The sequence below is a fragment of the Pavona decussata genome, unplaced genomic scaffold (assembly GCF_977016875.1).
Source record: "Pavona decussata unplaced genomic scaffold, jaPavDecu1.1 SCAFFOLD_47, whole genome shotgun sequence".
In the NCBI taxonomy this organism is placed as follows: domain Eukaryota; kingdom Metazoa; phylum Cnidaria; class Anthozoa; order Scleractinia; family Agariciidae; genus Pavona; species Pavona decussata.
The window spans coordinates 2404121-2426517 of NW_028145469.1; the positions used below are offsets into that span (position 1 = coordinate 2404121).

General features: G+C 38.5%; 2 protein-coding genes across 2 annotated transcripts in view; one reads left to right on the plus strand and one right to left on the minus strand.

Moving 5' to 3' along the window:
• Positions 1-22182, plus strand: part of LOC146482275 (telomerase protein component 1-like) — a 35734-nt gene extending 13552 nt beyond the window's left edge. Inside the window, exons 15-29 of the mRNA XM_085107554.1 lie at positions 4604-4681; positions 5220-5375; positions 6249-6279; positions 7121-7281; positions 7905-8052; positions 8373-8458; positions 13435-13524; positions 13738-13830; positions 14244-14376; positions 14653-14765; positions 15847-16044; positions 16459-16597; positions 19087-19225; positions 19657-19885; positions 20544-22182. Of these exons, the coding sequence (XP_084963680.1) occupies positions 4604-4681; positions 5220-5375; positions 6249-6279; positions 7121-7281; positions 7905-8052; positions 8373-8458; positions 13435-13524; positions 13738-13830; positions 14244-14376; positions 14653-14765; positions 15847-16044; positions 16459-16597; positions 19087-19225; positions 19657-19885; positions 20544-21143 (2394 nt within the window). The 3' untranslated portion in view covers positions 21144-22182. The remainder of the gene's footprint in view (positions 1-4603; positions 4682-5219; positions 5376-6248; positions 6280-7120; positions 7282-7904; positions 8053-8372; positions 8459-13434; positions 13525-13737; positions 13831-14243; positions 14377-14652; positions 14766-15846; positions 16045-16458; positions 16598-19086; positions 19226-19656; positions 19886-20543) is intronic.
• LOC146482276 (beta-4C adrenergic receptor-like) lies at positions 1479-3612 on the minus strand. Its single transcript, XM_085107361.1, has one exon. The coding sequence runs from the start codon at positions 2436-2438 to the stop codon at positions 1479-1481; it is 960 nt and encodes a 319-aa protein (XP_084963487.1). The 5' UTR covers positions 2439-3612.
• Positions 22183-22397: the final 215 nt, after the last annotated feature.

Here is a 22397-nt window from a genome sequence, read left to right on the forward strand (position 1 = left end):
ATTGTGGTGTTATTTTCCACCCTCTATATTGGATCAAGCTGTGGCCTGATCGACGATTCCCGAAATCACGTCAACAGCATTAGGACATTTGAAACCTTTTTAAAAGCGCCGATTCTTTCAAAGAATTAAATTAAACCAGACTAGTTTTATTTTCCAGTGTACCATTTCTTAAAATTGACAATTTGTTTCTTAAGTTGCGTACTAACTGCGAGGATCTTTCTTCTATTAAATCTTTCATCCGCAGTTCAATATATGATGTTTCATATATTCATATTCATTTGTTCATCCTTCAGGGGTATATTACGAACTTACAATATGACCAGCTGCCAGTTGGCTTGATAGCTCAGTTGGTAGAGCACTGCACCGACATCGCCAAGGTCAAGGGTTCGAATCCCGTTCAAGTTTCTTTTCGCAACTGCTTAGGTTGCGTACTTGCTGCGAGGATCTTTCTTCTATTTAATGAGATTTCACAGTTTCAAACTTACATCAACGAATTCCCAAGCGAGTGCTGCATCAAAAAAATATTTCCTTTTGATATCAGTGACGTGCGTCACGACAAATTGCGTTGTGGAATATTATGATTTGTCACCGCGGGGGGCTGCTTGATAAAAACGTGAAAATAGAAAGATGCTTACACTAACGCCAGCACTAACACAAAAACTCGCCAATTGCTAAATGTGACTAGCTTAATGGATTTCATTTTCTTTCAATAAGCACGTTGTTTATTTAAAGAAGAAATTGTCCCTTTAATCACTTTTTCATATGTTATCGTAAAAAGCTTAGTTCATTACCAGCTTATTGTATTTTGGAAAGGAGAGCTTATTAGGAAAAGTCACTTACGTAGAAACTCTGCTTAACTTTAACTCATCATGCAACGCGAAATCGCCCTTTTACATACAGTATGCATGAAGTGGCTTAGACAATATTAGTAAAATATACGGAATTAAGAACGTCATAAAAGCAGTTCGGTTAATTAAGCAAAATACTTACTTTTTACACCGAAATAATAATAAAGATCGATCTCTTAAGAGAGTCACAATACTGGAGAAGGTTACGTTTAATGTTATGTATCGTATGGCGAACTCAGTTTACGGGACCCCATGAAGCACCTCAGAACTGTAAAAGAAAATTTATCTTTCCGTTACTTGTCACACCGGGACATCAGTCGAGAACTTTCACATTGAACCTGTTCATAAAACTACCGACGTTTAAAGGAGATTTTTAAAACGTTTGTCTCTGCAAAAAGCAGAGACGTTGATAATATAGTGCCCAAAAAGATACTGATTCTAAGACACGTTCCATTCAATAATTCCAAGGCTGCCATTGCTCGCAGTCTGTTAGCTATTGTTCCTAAAGATTCACAGCAATTTGGACAGTAAACGAGAAACATATTTTCTTATCTTGAGTTATGAGAAATACAAAAGACCTCTCAAAGCTTATTTTGTTGTAGGTGGTTTACAGATACAGATTCAATGTCTCTAGCTGTTTCGTGTTATTGCACTGGATAATAGCGCTAGCCGAACCAATTCTTTGAACGCTAGACGATAATTCCTTTGTCGATAGAAATATATACATGGATTTAGAGCAGAGTTGGCAAGGCCAAGTAATCCAGTCCAAAAGTGTAGCCTTGTATAACGACCTGAAAATATCGCAGAAATAGGCAAAATTGGAACCCAGCAAAGAGAAAAGAGAATTACAATTAATGCAATAGTCTTGGCAACTTGCTTTTCTCGTTCGCTTAAGTCACCCGAGATTTGGCTTTTTCCTTGATTTTCGCAAAGGTTACGTATTTTGGAACACTCACGTCTCACTTTTATGAATGTGACGATCCCACCCATAACAATAGCGATTGAGCAAGCGGCAACCCCGGCAGTCTGGAGACGCATTAGGATCTGTTTTGGTATCCTAGAAAACACTTCCAGAGAGGGTATTATTGGCGACACGAGCCATATAAACACCAAAACCACTTTTATCTTTGAAGAAGTCATTTTCAGTTTGTGGCTCAGAGGACTAGCAATCGCCCAACAGCGATCAACACTCAATGCGGCCAACGTCAGAAGCGACGCAGTAGTCGAACAACGCCCAATGAGTATCAAGGCAGAACTTGAAGCTTTCAATGAGCATTGTGGTACAACACCATAAGGTAGACCCGATATCACCATTGGCACTGCTATGGCCGTCACCAGAAGATCAGCCATCGCTAGGTTAGCGATCAACACGCCACAAACCGTTCTTAAGTTCGGTGTTCGCCTGATGACAAGAACAACTACCATGTTACCAAACGATCCACCGAAGGCGATTAGACTGTAAAGAGCTACAGCAAGGACGATGTCGGTTGTTTTCAGCGAAAAATTCTGGCAATACGTAAAGGCGAGTGTGCTGAGTGAAGTATTTAGCTCAGGTTTTTCTGTATGAAGCATCCCGATAGTTGAATTCATTTTCCAAAGTCTCTATAGACTTCTGTTCCCTGTTGAGAAGAAAAAAGCGCACTTTTAAAGAGAAAACTGATGAATTTTTCTTGTAAGCGCTCGAAATGCACGACTTTGTTTTATTCTTACATCTGTCTCTTGAGCAATGTTGTGCTCGACACTTTTATACTCTTCCTGTTTGTGTAAAAGGAAATGGTTCATTTAAACCTCAACGGGAGAAAACCTCTTTTATCCGGCCTACTGTGAAAAACACACTACTTGAATTCACGCAAGGTTGCATTTTATCGAAGTGTGTTGCTTTGTTTTAAGGAGCCTCCCGTAAAAATTATGAGACAAAAGTTTAAATCCTTGATGACTTGAAGAAATCCAAAAACCAAACGCAAAAATACAACAACAACAACAACAACAATTAATTCAAAGTACTTTTCGTTTTGAAAGTATAATGAATTCTCCGTTGCAGATTGCAGCAAGAAAGCAATAGGCAAATTTGTTGTCCTCGCTGTTGTCCCAAGACAAGTGGCTCTAAAATGGCGTGTACGAATGGATCGTTATATTACTCCAATGCTCTAATGACATAGCTAGTCAGAATTTTGACTCATTTTTTCAAAGATTTCATTTGTTTTGCACGGCATTTTAATTTACACTGGCAAACTTGCAATTGTCTCAGTATATTCTACTCCCTTATTTATATCTTCTTCTTGTCTTACTCTGTCCGCTTCGATTAGCCTTCGCTACCCGCGGTCCAGTGTATTTAGTGAAAAGAAGTTGCATTTCTCTGTATTTATACATTTAATAAACTTTTAAATTTAATGTTCACTTACTGATGAAATAATAAAGATGATTGATTGTTGGCCGTCACCAGATTAATGTACTGACAGCAATTATCACAATTAAAGATCTGCAAATACAGGATAAATAATAAGGCGTTTTTCTAAAAAGTGTCCATTCATTGACACCCTTAAGACTCTTTCTACTCTTCTTGGATTGGACGGGAGGTCCAAACAAGAGGCCAGCTGTCATAAGGATTTTGTCAAGCTTTTATTTTTCCAACCATTTGCCAACTGTTTGTTCGGAGCAGTTTCTCGCCAACCATCGCTTGTTACCCTGGCGCCTATCGACTTGATCACCTTCAGTTGGCCTTCTTTGCCCAAAAGCAAAAAAATAACAAGGTTATTTTATCAAATATCAGACATTGTAAGACACCTAAACGGACACCGAAGAGAATTTAGAAATAAAAAATAATCAAAATGCAAAATTCATCGTTAAATGGATTTAGCTTATTAAATGTTAGCATCACGTGGTATCCCTCTCACTGTGGCTTATGCCTGCAACGAGAAAACGTTCTGCTGCATAATTTTGAAAGGATTCCTTTTCTCAAAAAAAAAAAAAAAAAAAAAACATGTTAAATAAAGCGCGGCATTGTCCTTCTGCCTTGCATGGTGGTTTCTGCAATTTCTAGTAGAATTTATCAAGTCAGTTCTAAATTAAGTAAGCTGGCCTATTTCCAGTAATTACGTGATTGCATTAATCTTGGAGATACTCACAGGATTACTCTCTGACTTAAAGAAACGCATCATTGATTTTGCCCTAAATATTTTAACCTTTGGAGTTTGACAGTAGGTCACATTGCTAGAATTCGAATGGCAAAAAAGATCGACGAGTTTCTTGATAATGATGTATTGTTCACTGAGTGACACAGGCACACAAAGGAATAAAAGGAAATCCAAGTGCTCCTATTAGGAGTCAACTGCCTCAGACCCTCCGATTACTAGTTCGGATGCTCTACCATTGAGCTACAGGAGTCTCGTGGGAGCCAAGGTTATAAATTAAAACTTGGTTCATGGGACAAACTTCCTGCATAATGCTAGGATTGGAATGTCATGTGTGGCATATGCGCAATGGAATAAATGTGACGATATGTTTTAAGCCTGGTGAATGAATGATAATGATGTGTCATTATTTGCAGTCACAGCTATGCATAATAAGCTGGTAAACCATGCCTTTAGTGTCTGAAGTATCTCTGTAACGTTTTGTGAAATATGCTACAGTAGCACATTATTAGTTACGCGCATGACATCAGGTCGAGCATTCGATCACTGCAGCTTAGCCCCTCTTTTGGAAAAGCTCTAGTAACTTGTGTCACTCCTGTTTTCACGTATCTTTAATTTTTGCAGATTGTATGCCAAATTCCTTTTCTCATGGCGAAGTGTAAAGCTGGTAAAACATTCGGTCTGACATTGGAACTTTCTGAGGTAATTTGTTAATTAGATTATCAGATAAATAGTATGTTTTTTTCAGTTTTTTATCCTTTTACTAGTGGAATAAATACCTGTAATGGTGTAATGGTACAAAGTGAACGGGCTCTGCTGAACTTGAAAGACGTGAACGGTAGACAAGCATACCTGATGGGAAACGGTAACATGCTATACAAGTTTGATTTTATGGTCTAATTCAACTTGAAAATAGATTATGTCAATCTAATAGTTAGAAAGCAATTGGTTTTGTGAACTGCGCACCGTTTCCAGAAATGTTATCATTTGATTTCTTTGTTTATTTTGAAGTCGTTAAAACTTTATCGGAGGGAGGTTTAAATTTGGCTCACCCCTTACAACATTAAATTTAAAAATAAAATAACAGAAACGTCAAGATGGAAATTTCATGGTGTTTCAACATAAAAAAAAAACAAAAAAAGAAATGCTCCGCAGTTTACATAGAAATATTAGTGCCACCTGAACACCGGTCATCTTTTGTTGAGGTATGCTTACTTTCATTGCCCTTAAATTATTTTAGGCTTCTTTGAAGTGCAGCAAAGACAAATCAGCCATCATCGAGGATGTGTACTGTTGCATTCGGGCCAATGCCCAACAGCTCAGTCAGTTTCCCGAGCTGGTGCTTCAGCTGTGTCTCAACGAGCCAGACATTTCCCACTGTGCAACCATGGCGCGGGTAAGTTACTTTATTATAAAAAATGTGCCTTATAGGAGGGACTCTTATATCAGGCGTTCAAAGTGAGAAAAGTGAAGAAAGGGCGCGGGAGAGTAAAAATGTTAGAACTTCTCTTTTGAGGCCCAAGTTTTAAAGTTCTGTTGCCATGATGACCGACACGACCCATTGCAGAGCCATTTTGGTCGTAATTTGATCAAGAACATGCTCCAATCAATGAAAAGTGTTCAATTCCAACGTGGAACTCAATTTATCCCAGTATACATCTCAGTCCCTACAACTGAACGTTTTTTTTTTTTATCATAAGTAGGACGGCGAAATAAATTACTAGAACAATAGTGTATATACTCAAGGAAACAGCACCATTTTGGGGACAAAGAATTTTAAAACTGACGCCATAGTTTCTCACCCTTGTTCAGTAGGTGAAAATCAAATATCAAAGCAAACATCTACCACTATCGCCGTCATTAAGATGACAACCCTGATGATCATTACAATAACCATCATCATGTGAGCCAATCCTTACCCTCATTACCACACAGCCTTCACTTTATGCATATGATGCTGTAGCAATATGACCACATTACCGCCACAAAGAGGAACCAAGAGGGACCAGAACTCAACGAGGTCATTTTTCCTTTCAAGTGTTTGAAGTGCTGCGTATAGTCAATTGCGAATTTAAAAGATGGCTGTTCACTGCACAAAAAAATTCATCGAACGAAAGCTTGCGAGAGTTGGGAGTGGTGATAATATTGGGGATACATTAGTTCTGTTATCTCTTTTCTGATTTCCAGTAAGGATCCCCCGAGCAATTATTCTTGTCACAATGAAACAAGTTATAGTAATGTCACTTTTCTTTCTCTTCGTTCAATTCAGGAATATTTGGAAACTGTCAACGAATCAGGAGGTATGAGTCCATTCTTTCAGTAGCGGACGTAAGTCCGTTTAATGGAAGTCAAACGTTTTCATGAACATCATACAAGGACATAGTGTGGTATTGCCCTTCAATCTAAAAGAATAGTTTAAACCTGATATTTTCAGCATGACATTAAAATGCAGACTCAGGTTTATCAGCATACCACACGTTTCCAGTAATCATTGTTCTACCTTAACTTTTTTCTTTTTGCGAGGCGAGTAGCCGGAATTTTTACCCTTGAAAGGGTTTGAACAAAATCCCATTTCCAGGGGAGTATGGTGGTATCAGTGAATACTTTTCAATGTTATATGGGTCTAAGTGTAAATAAACTCACAGAAACGTCGCGTTGCGTCGCTGACTATAGGAACCTTAAGCAACAACGACGGCAACGGCAACGAAAACGTCACCCGAAAATACATGATAACTTTATTCCATTTGTGCTACTTGGCGATTATTTCAACTCGATCAAGCTTTCACAAAAATGGCGAACTATCCAGGAACCAAATTGGTAGGAGTGGCGTACAAGTTAAGAAAGCAAATGAAAAGTTTGCCGTCATGCGTTCACGTTCTCCACAAAACCTTAAATGTGGTCATCTCACGTTGTTGTTTTGCAGACGACGACAAAAAAATGTACCAACATGTAAAACGCACGCGCAGAGCGATTGTTTTCGCTCATTAAACCTATTGTTTTCCGGCGTTTTCGTTGTCGTCGCAGTCATCGTTGCTTAAACTCCATTAAATCTACTAGTCAATCCTTTTGGTTTTGACCTCCAACATTATGTCCACTTTTATGGATATCACTTTCATTTATTTCCGTGTATCTTTCATAAAGGTAAAAAGATTGCTGTTTGGCGTGACTTGACAAAGTTCAATGCTCGAAAGACAAACGTAGCGGTATACAAGCATCTAGCAGCAGTGACGAAATGTGTATTTTCCAAAGGCTGCAAGTACCTGGCCACTCACGCTGCAGATGGGGTGTTGCGTGTGTTTATGGTGAGTATTGAGCAGGCTGTTACTGTCTTTAAAACGTTTTGGTCTGCAATAAAGTGTTGATGCACAGGCAAAACAAGCCCATTATAAGTGCGCTTTCCTTTTTTCAGAACTGGCTGGCTACACCAGGCAGTTCGTAGATGTAATGCGACAATTTGAAGGATAACTTTTACCCTGGTCCTTCGAATTTCTTCAAAATAGAGCGTACTATTTTCAGAGTAATTGTTCGTCTTGCAGACTGACCGGTCTGGCCAGTGTTTTGGTAGCTTTCTATTATACTGAGCTTGGTGGTAGATGCTGCGGATTTTTGTGCAACAATGGAACGATATATGTTCTACAGTACAAATCTGCCGTGTTTCGTCTACCACTATACATCTTTTCATATCATTGTAGATTAGACTTGGGGTCGGCACTTAACATAGTCTCGCCACGTCTTTATACAACTGAAAAATCAATCGGTTTCGGAATGAATCACATTAAGTGTCGAATGGTCATTTAATTACTCATCTCTAAAGACGTGCACAAGAAGTTGGCCCATGTTCTTTACTCCGTGCCCTCATAAGATGCTCAGCCAGAGGTAAGTTATTAAATCAAAACTATTAAAAGTCTCGCTGTCACTTTTTCAGGTTGCCAGTGGCTACGCGGTCATGACAAAAAAGTGCCAATGTCACGTGATCTCGTTCCCCTCTAGTATTGACCAATGCAACTGGGTTGCAATCGCAGGCGCAAACTCTATAGTCCGGTACGATCTGGGCTCTGGAGACAAACACGAAGGTCGGTTGCTCACATTGAGTTTCTTCAATATACATCGTACTTTTAGGTGTTGTCTTGAGATTTCACTACAAATTTCACAATCCCCCGAAAAGAAAACCTCTTATCTTTTTTTTCACATGCGCTTGCGTCTAATAGTTTGAAGATAACAATTCTCCATGCAGTCATGTACGTAGCCTTAAGGAGTTAATTGGTAACTAAAGCTGAGAACTGCCAGTTCCAACCTCTTTTATACAAGATTTGCTCTTGTTTACGCTATATAACAACATCATTATTTTTCATGTCGATATTTCACATTCTTGCCGACATTTCCTTTGTTTCAGGGACTATTCTACAGGAGATAAGAGTCGACTGTGACATTGATGACAGGGCAAGCATCGTAATTACCAAGAAAGGAAAGGCTTGGGAGGTGAATTAAATTAAAGAAACGAGAAAAAGTTGAGATGCAAATCTTAAGAGCGATTGTCAGTAACTTTCGAGAATCCGGCGACAGAAGCGAAAATTCGAATTTTTTTTTATTTGCCCCAAAAGACCCTTTTGGTGAACTATTTTCAAAAATAATATTCAAAAGTTCCAGCGAATTTTTATTTTGGCAAAAATTGGGAAAGTTCGAAATCGGCCAAAACGCGACCGATGGCCCGATTGAAATTATGCAAATTAGTACATTTTTAAAACTCTCGTTCAAGACAAGGTAGCGTTTTCTCGAGTTGACACTTTCAGCATCGTTTTTACATTCCTTGTGCTTGCTTCTAAACTATATTTTATCTCCACCTGAACATTGTTTCATTTAAAGTTGCCCACGTAAAGAATACAATGTTTGCTATTCCTTAGATAGAGTGATTTTTGCCATATTTCAGATGACCATATCATCAAGGGTATACAAATATACTGGTAATGAAATCACTTTTTTGAACGGGCAATTGTTCTTATTTATCATGTTAAAATATTTAGTTTGGCCCGTGAAAAGCGAGCGCGCTAGGTCGAGATGTGTGGAATGCACTTTGACACAATTCGCCATTTCAGTACTTCATGTTCCTCCTGTTAATTTGCACTTATCAATACACTTCACGGAAGCTTTTAGATAAAAGCCAAGGTCTCTGTGTTCATTTCATGCTTTTATACATGTAAATAACTAGCTTCAGACTTGAGTGCTCCCCATATTAGCATTAGGTTATCAAATGATTCCTTTCAGGTAAAGTTTTCGAGTTTATATTGAGCCGTTCAAGCGAGATGAAAGAGCCGTTAACAGGGAAATAACTTGAAATCAGTGAAATTTATACCCTGTCTCTCATATCATGCTACACTTCCAAACTACCGTTGTTATTAAGCTAGAAAGTGTAAATGCTCCCTTTTTACGTGACCTAAAACAGAATTTGCCTAAAATATTACGAATAAAGTTCACCACAAGAAAAAAACTGGAAAAATCGCGCACCGACGTAAATGTAAACATCAGCCGTTTCTCGACTTGCTACATGGATGAAACGCGTCCGTTATTTTACCTCTGTATACATTTATGAGCAGAAAGTAGAAACAAAAAAATCTTCTCTATGCCCATCTGTATAAATGCACTCGCCAATCAGGCTTTGATTTTCTGTATGTTTGTCGAAAATACTGAAGAATGGTGCAACATAATAATTTGTTACTAACTACTTGACTCACTCAATCACAACCGGATACATGTAACACGACTGGAAACTAGATATAAAGAAACGCTCTTACTTGTCTGCAATCGTTACTCACATTATATCTGGCGATATCACATCCCCGAGGCAAGGCTGAAAATTGTCTCAAAATCCGCATATTAGAGATTCAAAGTTTTGAACAACGCAACAACTTTCATTGCGTGACAAGTGAAATGTGATACTCAAGCGCGCGAAAAGCACCGGAATAAACAATGTCAAGATTCGCCCTTGTGATGACAGTGCGAAAATGATTTTTGAAATTACAAGAAGAAATTGAGGCAAGTCAAGGTCTGCAAGGTATATTTAATGGACTGAAACAATAATCATGGAGTTTTCCTTTTGTGAGATTCACTCTGTATTGTCTGTGCCGATTTCTCATCAATAAAATAACATTACAGGAAAAGTAAAACCGAAATTAATTTAAATCAAGTTAACAAATTAAGACCTTTTGAAATCTTAATGCAGTATTTCAATACTATCCTCAAACAAAAAGCTATTATATTTAGGAGAGTGAAGTTTGTCTTTCGCCATGGATCAACGCGCAAAAGTTGCGGATCAAGCTCAAAAGGTGCGCAATATTTGCAATGTGTTATACGGTTAATCAATGCAATGAGGACGTTCACCATGAATGGAACGAAAAAAAAAACTTGTTTTTAGGTTAACCTGTTAAACCTAGCTTTAAAGTCTGTTTGAGATGAGTCACTGATGGCGATAAAATGTTAACTGGAAATACACACCATTATTCTGCATTATTGCTTACGGAAGGGCTGATCAAATTTTAAGATAAGAGTTTAACCTTAATTTATTTTCTTGCGCGCGTGTTCGGTCGACTATTCGGTCTAAAAGACGATGTTATCTCTTACGGGCCGTCACTGTGTAAGTCTGACGTTGTCATTGTTAAATCCTCCTAGCGTGCTCCAGAGTATCCACCATACGAACAGCCTTTGACAAGGCCAGTGAGAGTATCTTTTGAACTGTGTACCATAGTCCAGTGATTGTTCAATTTATAGTGGTTTTTATATGGCATGGTTGAAGATATAACTTAATTGCGAGTTCCACTTGGATTGGGTTAACCCACAGTACATGCATTGACAATGACAACGATTCTTTGCTGTTCATTCCTCGGTCTCCCTTCGTCGTTAAGGTTTCTGACTGTTCCAGTTCACACGAAGGCCTTACTTCTTTCGGTGGTGAGAGCATATAAAGACGAACGGAAAGTTTCAATCGTAAATCATAATTCCTGGAATAAAGTCAAGTAATGCATAGCAGTGGATTCCTGTTTAAAAAAATAGGGAAAGTCAGAGAAAGAAATAAAATGTTCTTTCATGCTCTCAGTTTCGCTCAAATGAAAACACTTTACCTGCCCTAGCAACAACACTATTTCGTCCTGAATTTCTTTATAGGCCCGATCTTTTGTGCCTTTATAGGTGCGAGCGAACGTCCTTTTTGCATTGATTAAGCGTAACACATTACAAATCTTGCGCATTTTTTGAGCTTGATCCGCACGGAGAGGTGTCATGGCGAAAAAAAAACTTCACTCTCCTCCAAACTTTTTGCTTGAGGATAGTATTGAAATACCGCATTGAGGTTAAAGCTCTTGATTTGTTTACTTTCATTTCAGTTAATTTCGGCTTTATTTTGAGGAAAATAGAGGTTGTTGTTGTTGTTGTTGTTGTTGTTGATGATGACAATTCGGTACAATCCCTAAGAGGGGGGGGGGGGGGTGGGGGGAGAGGAGGAAACATGATTTTCGTTTCAATCCGGCAATCAAATATACCTTGCAGACCTTGACTTGCCTCAATTTCTTCTTGTAATTTCAAAAATCATTTTCGCACTGTCATCACAAGGGCGAATCTTGACATTGTTTATTCCGGTGCTTTTCGCACGCTTGTGTTTCACATTTCACTTGTCACGCAATGAAAGTTGTTGCGTTGTTCAAAACTTTGAATCTCTAATATGCGGATTTTGAGACAATTTTCAGCCTTGCCTCGGGGATGTGATATCGCCAGATATAATGTGAGTAACGATTGCAGACAAGTAAGAGCATTTCTTTATATCTAGTTTCCAGTCGTGTTACATGTATCCGGTTGTGATTGAATGAGTCTAGTAGTCAGTAACAAAATATTATGTTGCACCATTCTTCAGTATTTTCGACAAACATACAGAAAATCAAAGCCTGATTGGCGAGTGCATTTATACAGATGGGCATAGAGAAGATTTTTTTGTTTCTACTTTCTGCTCATAAATGTATACAGAGGTAAAATAACGGACGCGTTTCATCCATGTAGCAAGTCGAGAAACGGCTGATGTTTACATTTACGTCGGTGCGCGATTTTTTCAGTTTTTTCTTGTGGTGGACTTTATTCGTAATATTTTAGGCAAATTCTGTTTTAGGTCACGTAAAAAGGGAGCATTTACACTTTCTAGCTTAATAACAACGGTAGTTTGGAAGTGTAGCATGATATGAGAGACAGGGTATAAATTTCACTGATTTCAAGTTATTTCCCTGCGAACGGCTCTTTCATCTCGCTTGAACGGCTCAATATAAACTCGAAAACTTTACCTGAAAGGAATCATTTGATAACCTAATGCTAATATGGGGAGCACACAAGTCTGAAGCTAGTTATTTACATGTATAAAAGCATGAAATGAACACAGAGACCTTGGCTTTTATCTAAAAGCTTCCGTGAAGTGTATTGATAAGTGCAAATTAACAGGAGGAACATGAAGTACTGAAATGGCGAATTGTGTCAAAGTGCATTCCACACATCTCGACCTAGCGCGCTCGCTTTTCACGGGCCAAACTAAATATTTTAACATGATAAATAAGAACAATTGCCCGTTCAAAAAAGTGATTTCATTACCAGTATATTTGTATACCCTTGATGATATGGTCATCTGAAATATGGCAAAAATCACTCTATCTAAGGAATAGCAAACATTGTATTCTTTACGTGGGCAACTTTAAATGAAACAATGTTCAGGTGGAGATAAAATATAGTTTAGAAGCAAGCACAAGGGATGTAAAAACGATGCTGAAAGTGTCAACTCGAGAAAACGCTACCTTGTCTTGAACGAGAGTTTTAAAAATGTACTAATTTGCATAATTTCAATCAGGCCATCGGTCGCGTTTTGGCCGATTTCGAACTTTCCCAATTTTTGCCAAAATAAAAATTCGCTGGAACTTTTGAATATTATTTTTGAAAATAGTTCACCAAAAGGGTCTTTTGGGGCAAATAAAAAAAAATTCGAATTTTCGCTTCTGTCGCCGGATTCTCGAAAGTTACTGACAACCGCTCTTAAAGTTTGAAATTATTTGAAGAACTCCCGGCTCTCTTGTTCTGATTAGATTCTCGAAAACGAGACGATTACTAAAAAACTTTTTCTGAATATCGGCTTACAAACGTTTGTGTTTTTCCAGATTAGATAATTAAATGGGATTTTGTGTATTCTTCAAAAAAGCATTCTTAAATTGAAACTCTATTGCCCTAGTAAACAATGCAATGCATGCTGATGAGTCTAAACCGGGTCAGACTAGTCGAACTAGTTGTCAATGGCTGCACCCCGATAACTGTAAGCCAAACGCCCGGTGGCCAAACGCGTTGCTGTAACTTAAATTATGTGAATGGGTAGCCATGACGATAAAAAATTACTATTGGTTGCTTTATGATATCGTAACGGAAGTGACATTTTCTCATTACAGATCTTTCTGGCCACAACACATGGTAAACTACGCTCCTACAGCACTTCACCTTCAGCAAACGGGCAACCAGTCTTAAAAGAAGAACTTCCGGTATGTAGTTACATGTAAGTTACTGTAGAAAACAGTTGAACTATCTTGGGGATAGCTTTTCCTTGTTTTCAGAAAATCCTTCAAAGCAACATCCCCTGCGAAAAATTGGACCACATTTGGAGCACATGTGCATAACAAAAATCGCCCCGGCTACTTATGGAAGCTTACTCAAGATGTTTTACCAGCAATTTTCTTTTTTATTTTTTCTTTCAGAGAAGACCAAAAGTTCTCACCATCTCCCCAAATGGAAATTCACTTGCTTTCGGTTCAGACAAGGTGTACCTATGGAGCCCTAAGTCTCAAAAGGTAGAAACTTATTTCAATGTCGCGCTCACTTTTTATAATCGGAGATGATCCATTGGGATTCTTTCCTTGTCGAGTATATAACTCAGTGGCTGTTCGAAGGGAAATTGTCATGAAAGGCATCCAACAAGGCCGTACATACTCACAGGGGTATTTTCCTAAAATACGCCAGAATTAATCGCTACCATAATTGAGTGTCTCTTGGTCCCTCTGATGCACAGCGTTATTGAGGGGCTACTTTTATGAATTGGCACAAACTATTCACACCTTTTTTGGTCTCCACTTTTCTGAAAACGTAGAAGATTTGCTCTGCCTCTTGTACTTTAGGGCATGGATGCATCTAGGGTATAAGAGATCGTTTCTACCGTACGAACCATTGTAACGTTAACACGTACATTGCCCTTTTATACCTGAAGGATATCAAAGTGTTCGAAACTGGCAAGAAGACCGCAACCAAAGTGGACGGCGCTACGTTGAGGTTCTCAAGAACTGGAGCAAAATTGGGCGCAGTTATGGCAAGTGGAACGTACATCTGGAATACACAAACAGGTGCATTACAGCTTAGTTAATAATCTAAAAGACATTAGTCATTGTGCCCAACTTGCGCTACTGTTTACTCGAGTAACAAGAGGAGTGTTTGGTCTTAAACGCGCACTAAACGCAGCTGGGGTTGCGTTCAAAACCATTTTGGAGCAACAGACTGATAAAAGTGTTTTCCACGAGAAACTTGAAGGCCCATACTCGGTATTTAATTAACATTCTATCCGATGTGAAAAAGAAAAGAAAACACGTTTTGAAATTGGTGGAATTTTCATCATATTACAGCAAAACTTATGAAGACACTTGCAGTGACCTCTGTTGGTGTGGACTTTGTGGCACTTTCCCCAGAGCTGGACTACATAGCATCTTCTGATCTGAAAGACAAGGATCAAGTTCTGGTATTACTGACTAATTAATTGATTAATAAATTAATTAATTGATTGATTTACTAATTAATTAGTTAACGATTTAATTAATTAGAGATGAGATATAGTTGGTCATGTTGATAATCGGAAAAGGGTGGACATATAGTGGTTTGGCTATGTGGAATTTTGCTGCAACCAATCGTAAAGATTCAATTCAAAAGAACAACATCCGTTAAGGTAAAACGGAATAACTTTGGACACTAAATTGAAAACGAAGTCATTTTCCTTGTCCTAAATAACAGAAAATCATTTTTGCACAAGCATCTTGTCTGTGGGAAAATTCTTTTGATTTTTGTGCACTCCATCGTGGTCATAATAACCAATGATAAGTACGCCTTTCAAAAACATGCAAACTCTAAACTCCAAATCCAACTAACAATTACGTCTTGTGATCGAGGTCGTCAATCATATCGTGGAACTGAAACAGAACAGCGACAAACTGGAAACAACTTCTGCAATTGCAGCTTTCAATAGTGACCCGTTGATTTCGTTCTGCTAAGCGTGCTTGCTTTCTAAGACATTTTTCAGGGTAATTGACATGAGTGGAAACCCTATTGTTGGTGGAGCCTTGAACTTCACAGTTCGCCGTTTATTAAAAGGCACAGTGACATGTACATAAACACAAAAATGTTTTTGTCAAGATTCTTCCCCACGATGAATTATTGGAAATATCTCTAGTACTGTAGCTATTGTGATTTGCAACGTAAATGTTTATTAGCAAAGCTGAAGTCGCGCTTTAAGTTAACGTGGCCTATAAAGCTTGAACAAACAATTGTTCCTATACCATGAAGCCACTAGAAATATTCCCGCTCCTTACCTCCCTGGGTATTTTTTTCCAGTACCCATTTACTTTTTAATGACTGGGTAAAGAGAAAGACGAGGCGGATTGAGATGTCTTTTCCAAGAAAACGCACGGCAATGAAAACAACTTAGTCTCTAACCACCGATCCTTTAATTTTCTGATCGAAAGTCCAACACGTTAACCACTAAACAACTTAACTTTCAAATAGCTTGTTGAAATTCCACAAAGCTGTTATAACCCCTTCGTTTTAAGGTATTATGCATGACGCCAAAACCATACGATAAACATCCAGAATGGGAAACTCTGACGGGCCACTCGTTTCCAGTCAAGGCCTGCTCCATTGGGAACAGAGAGAGTGGCCAACCGCTTATTGCCACTGCATCCGATGACTGTACTGTTCAGCTATGGGACACCAGGAACATGCCATCACAAAAAGTTGTGAAACAACCGGTTAGTCTTTACCCCTCAATTTATGGGAAAGATGTACTGCCTCCACTATTTGCTTCATTGATTCATTCATTCATTCATTCATTCATTCATTCATTCATTCATTCATTCATTCATTCATTCATTCATTTATTCATTCATTCATTCATTCATTCATTCATTCATTCATTCATTCGTTCGTTCGTTCGTTCATTCATTCATTCATTCATTCATTCATTCATTCATTCCCTCCCTCCCTCCCTCCCTCCCTCCCTCCCTCCTTCCTTCCTTCCTTCCTTCCTTCCTTCCTTCCTTCCTTCCTTCCTTCCTTCCTTCCTTCCTTCCTTCCTTCCTTCCTTCCTTCCTTCCTTCATTCATTCATTCATTCTCTCTGTTTTAGCGCAAAAGACAAGTTAGTTTTTCTCCTCGTTTCCCTAGAACCACGTGGGTACCGTACAAGATTGTTCATTTTCAAGTAACGGCAAGTTAGCAGTGACTTGCTCTGAGACAGAGACCTGGGTGTGGCAGGCACACGAACCAGTTCAACGGCTACATCAGCTGTTTCCAGCCTCCGGCGGTAAGATTACCAGTCGAACCTTAAGCTACTTTGCCTTAAGGTTACTCCAAACCTTCGCTGGTGCCTTCCGGAAAAAAATTTGTACGCGCGTTGTTTTTTAGGAAACCACCACAATCTATATATCGATAAAAAGCTTATTTAATGCAAAATTCGATAAAATTATAAGCTACTTTGGTTATTCCTCTGCTAAGGCGAAGGAAGCCGGTAAACAGTAAAATGACAGAGCGCCATTCCGTCGAATTAATCGGGTATCAAACGTGATCTTTGACGAAATGTAGCTACACAGTGTTAATCACAAATCATCAATCTCTCAAAGGGTGTGAGCATTTCCCCGTATTCCTATTGGTTTTCTTTTAATATATCTGTCAAGTTCCAGTAAAAAAGAATTTGCAAACGTGTTGCTTTCCGAGGCCGCCAGGAGGGAAGTATTTGATTAAAAAAAAAAATGCCGACACCCTTTTGTTCCTCGTTGTTCAGTTAACTTTCGGGCCAAATTTCACGAAATTTCGTCAATTCTACATACCCTATTAATTTATTTGAAGAGGAGGCATCTTGCAGAAATCGTATTGCGAGTTTTCGCCTTCTTAAGATTTAGAAGCATGTCACGCCCTCTCGGAGAATTATGTCAACACTGGGCTCACACTGTGAGCCGCCAGCCAATAACATAGTAGAACCCCTGACGTTCACAGGAACATTGCAAATCTTCGAATTGATGAGCGTATTTTGGTTTATAAACCAAGATGTGCAAGAATACTAGAACCCCCAAAGGCAATCTCCTACTCTTAACCAGGCTCGACGATGTAATAAATGAGGTTTAAAAGCATGGTTTTATTTTTTTTATTTGTTGAATATGTCGAGAGATACGACTTTTTAAACCGTTTTGCCGGGTTACACGTTAATGAGTGACGCATAATTTCATACGCGTTCCACATGATAAAAACTCGCTTCCATTTTTTAATTGAAAATGAAGTTCTTATGAACAGTCTTTTATACAATATTGAAACTACAATATATACGGTTTTTAAATTTAATGAAAGTACATTTACAGCAATAACAACATAAGAGTTGCACAGTTTCAAGGTGAAATCAGTAAAAAGTTCAAGTGCGCTGCGTGAATCGTGAACTTGTAAACAAAACCGGAAACGAAAGTTTATGGGAATATTTCTCAATAAATAGCACACGCACATAATAATATCTCGTTGCATCTCATAGCACATTTCAATAGCTTTATTTTGGTGCAAGAACGAGAATTTTACGATGATTCAAACCCGAGCTATAGATTTTTGAACATTTTGCATCTTAACTATCACGTAACACGCATCAACAGAGAGGCCGTTACGCGCACTGGAGATGTAAGAAAAACTAAACGTGTAGCTACTTTCGGTAGTACGTTTTCAAATAGTTTATTAAACAACGTTTTAAAGCATGGTTTTCTTCCGTTCAATAGTTCAAAAGATATGAATTTTCAAACTTTTGGTTACACGTTAATGACTGACGCATAATTTCCATGCGTGCAAGATAATAAAAAACTCGCTTGAATTTTTTAAATGAAAATGAAGTTCAAATCGACATTCTATTATACAAGATTGAAAATAGAATATATAAGTCTTTCAATATCAATTAAACTACATTTATAGCATTAAAAGGATAGGAGTTTCCCACTTTTCAAGTTGAATCAGTGAACAGAAGAAGTACGCCTGTGTCTTTTCAGTTGTAGCATCGCGTTTTTGAGTTCTCTTTCCAGGAACTCGTTTACAGCTTTCTCAGGAGCCTTCGTATGTGCAGTCCACGACACATTGCTCACTGGTCTAGGAAGATTTAAGATACTTCGAGTGTAAACAAAAAATGCTAATAAGTTGAAATGAAGCCGTTGCCGCGAAAAGGTCGCTGGGGAGTCTACGCCTTACAGAGATTATGTCACCTTGAAAACTTATTAACTTTTTTACGAAAATACCTTTTTCTCAATGTTCTCGCGCGTGTTTTAAGATTTTAAATAATTTGTTTTTGAAAATGTAAGTTTAAGTAATTAACTTTAATTTGATCGAAAAATAAACATTCGGCAAAACGTAGCCCCTCGAAGGTTTGGAGTAACCTTAAAACTGTAGGTGCAACCGACACATGAAGCAACTAGGAGTATTACAATTCCCCCATGAACGGAGTGCTGGTCTATCTCAGCCGTACTCCCACCGTTTCTTTGCTAGTATCTATTTGTTTGAGAAAGGCAATGTAAAATATAAAAATGTGTCTTTCAAGGCACGATGAAGGTAATGCACAGACCAAACTGGCCCTCCGCAATTACGATCAAATGCAGAACATGCTAAGCAGTACACCCCTTTGGTACCACAAGATAATATCACCAACTACAGTGGAAATTCCGGCTTAATTTTCTGAGAGAAGGGAGTGAAAATTTCAAGTGGCGAATTTCTTTGTAAACCAGATGGTTATCAGACTGGAGAACTTAAATTTTATATATTTTTTTGTTTATGCAGGAAGCGGTATCTGCCCTTGTTTTTCTGAAGACGATGCGTTTGTATCACTATTTGCGAAGACTGGTGTAGACGTGTGGCATCTCAAGTCAGGAATTGATCGGCATGGATCCGACGCCAGTCTTATCATGGGTGTGCACAGGTAATACGTGCCTCTGATGCTTCATTTCCAAAGGGTTATGTCACTCTAGTAATGGGTGAAAGTAGTTATTCAGAGCGCAATGGTAGATTCTTCGAAAATGTTTCGATTATTTCATAGCTAGAGCTGCTGTGATTATTTGATGAGAAACTGACTAAATGGTTAACAAGGTGGCCTGCTGGGTAGCTGAATGACTGACTAACAGACAGACAGACAGACAGACAGACAGACAGAAAGAAAGCAAGAAAGACAGACTGAGTGATAGATTGATAGGCTGACTTACCTACTTACTGTTTGGCTGGATGGCCGTCGAAAAAGACTGAAAAGGACTGACTGACGAAGGAAGAACTTACTGACCGTCGAGCTGGTTGGTAGGTTAATCGAATGAATGTTGTCATTAGAAATGACTGAATTCTGTGTTTATTTTAAAACAGAACTCTCACCTTTCTTACTGTGCAACACCTCTTCACCAAGTTCACCTGTGATGGCCTTTACTGTTGCCTAGCGACCGAAGGAGAGCCTTGCACAATTCGACTGTACTTGGCGGTTAAAAAGTACACTCTGGACCAATGGGCGAAACACGATCCCAAAGATCCACCACCGGAAGATCTGAACGAGCGGGAAGCTTTTGAGCAGAGATTTTCAGTTGAAGAGGGGCAGAAGGTAAGGAAAATCCTGAAAAAAACAAAGTTAACAAGCATATGTGGCAGGAAATGCATACAGTCAGCACTAAAGGAATTAAATTCATCATTTAGGAATACATTCAAACACTCAGAGATACACGCACAAACGCGTTTTAACGTTTTAGCTATCGAAAAACAGACCCATCAGAAAGAAAAGATTAAGCCTGAACTGAAGTAATTATGTAACAGCTTATTTTTTTCTTTGGATATGACAGGTGTTGGTAGAAATTGCTTTTAGGCTTTGCAGCGACTAGTCGGCAGCATTATGGCAAATTTTTCAAGCCCTGTACAGCGAAACATGTTTCCTGGTCAGCAACTTGTCTTAGGCGTAACGTCACAATGAAATATGATGAGTCTTTCCGTGTATTGCCTCCGGTAGCACAGGCTAAAAACGGTGGCCGTTCAAGCCAATTGAAGCTATTGAACAGTACTGCAGTACGTTCCTGTGCTACTGTTAGTTATACTGTATATGGTTGTAAAGACTTATGAATTTGGATTAAAACCAAAATGTGTACCAACTTAGAGCAATTTTACTGAGCAGTAGCACTTTACGATGGAACTTTAATTTGACTTTAGGGTTTCAACCTTCCGCACGACAATAACCCACTAGAAATAAATGTTTTTTTCTCTTTTGAAAGGTTACAGAGGCAACTATATCAAATGCATGTGGTAGACTGGCAGCTATTTGTATCCCACAACAGAGCAACAACCAGGAGGCCATGAAAGGACCGATTGAGGTACATCTTTGGGATCTCAACAATCAAACGAATTGGAAAGTCGTGTTATCCGATCAAGCTTCCACCAGTCGCCAGCTGACAGTCGGTTGTGATTACCTGGTGACGTTTATACAGACGCTCAAAAATGTCTCTGACGCAGAGAGACTGAAAAGTGGATTGATAAGACGTAGCGCTAACAAAGCTTATTCTCCCGTCGACGAAGCGGTGATTCAGATATTCGACAGACGCGGATTAATGCTTCAGACTTTCCGCATCCCGGGCTGGTTTTCTGGCGTGGGTGGTACAAGCAGTGAGTCCACTGCAAAGAGTATTTCTGAAGGGCTAGTGGCTTATGGAATCCACGAAGGAGCATTCAAAGCACAGAGAGTCAAGTCCAATCAAGCTCCTGGAACATTCACTGTAAACAACAGTGAAATTTCGGCGGTGACTATCTCTTCCAATGGCAGATCTGCTGTTGTGGGATGTGCGAATGGAAATGTGCACATCATTCAGATGATTTAAATAATAAATTGCCGTTTACTGCATTTTTGGGTATCGGAAGCAACCCCGACTGAATCATCAAGTAAATTTGCCTTATCCCTCACATCTTAATTAGAGTTAATGTACTTTTGTGGATGATCGTGCAAACCCTGTACCTAAACTTTTGCCCAAAAGATGTATTCAAAAAGGCTCGTCCACGGTCAATTCCACCGTCCACGATTTGAATTTCAATGCCAGATCCTGTAGATTTCTAATCTCCTTGCTATTGTTGCGTTTATAAGGCCAGGCTTTGAATACATTTATTTTTTAAAGGGAGTTTAGCAACTACAGTTTTCTGAGACAGTACCTCAACCCCATAGAGGGTGTACCTTTGGAGCTTGCAAAAGCCTTTGATAACATGGAGCTGGATCCAGTAACACTGGACCTTTGATCTCAAATACTAATCGCATCACTGATTCAAATGACAATTATTGACAATTGTTTTTATGTGGTATATTTTGCTAACCAACATTTTGAAGACCTATGTTTGCCAGACGCCCTCTCGGAAGTAACATTGAATACTTTTGTAGAAACGACCTACGCAATTGAATGAGGTCTCCGTAGATTAAGAATTTGATGTACGTCACTTATGAAAATTATAACTGAAATGATGTATTTCTTTAGAAAGAGGCGGGAGTAATTGTAAAGAGCGATTTGTGTGTATATGTTGAATTTTTGACTGCGACAGCGACGGGCTTAACGTAACAGAAATTTGTCGCTTTGCGGATGTACTTTGAAAATGAACGTTTCACAAACAAACTAGAAAGTTTTTCTTTTAGTCTTAAAAATTTAATTTATTTACTTATCTATTTGTTTCTTTACTCATTTATTTATTTATTTATTTATTTATTTATGTAGTTATTAAATTACTTATTTATTTATTCGTTTATTTATTTATTTATTTATTTTATTTTCTTTCATAATATTTGAACTGCTAGTAAGTAGGCGCACAATCAATTGTAATTTGGAGCAATCATCAAGTTATATATATGATGCGAAATAATAAATATACTGAACTGCATTTTGTATTCCATTGTGGTTTTCCACTGAAGATCAAGAGTGTCTTTTTTTTCTTTGCACTGTTGCTTCCATTCAATCGCTAACCCGCTATGCTTACAATATTAAAAAAAACATCAACGATGGTGTTTTAGCCAGGAAACAAGACTGCTCCCAAGGGTCGACATTGAAATACGCATGTTCTAGTTTGCTGTTTTAAGGTGACATATCAGTCAGAAA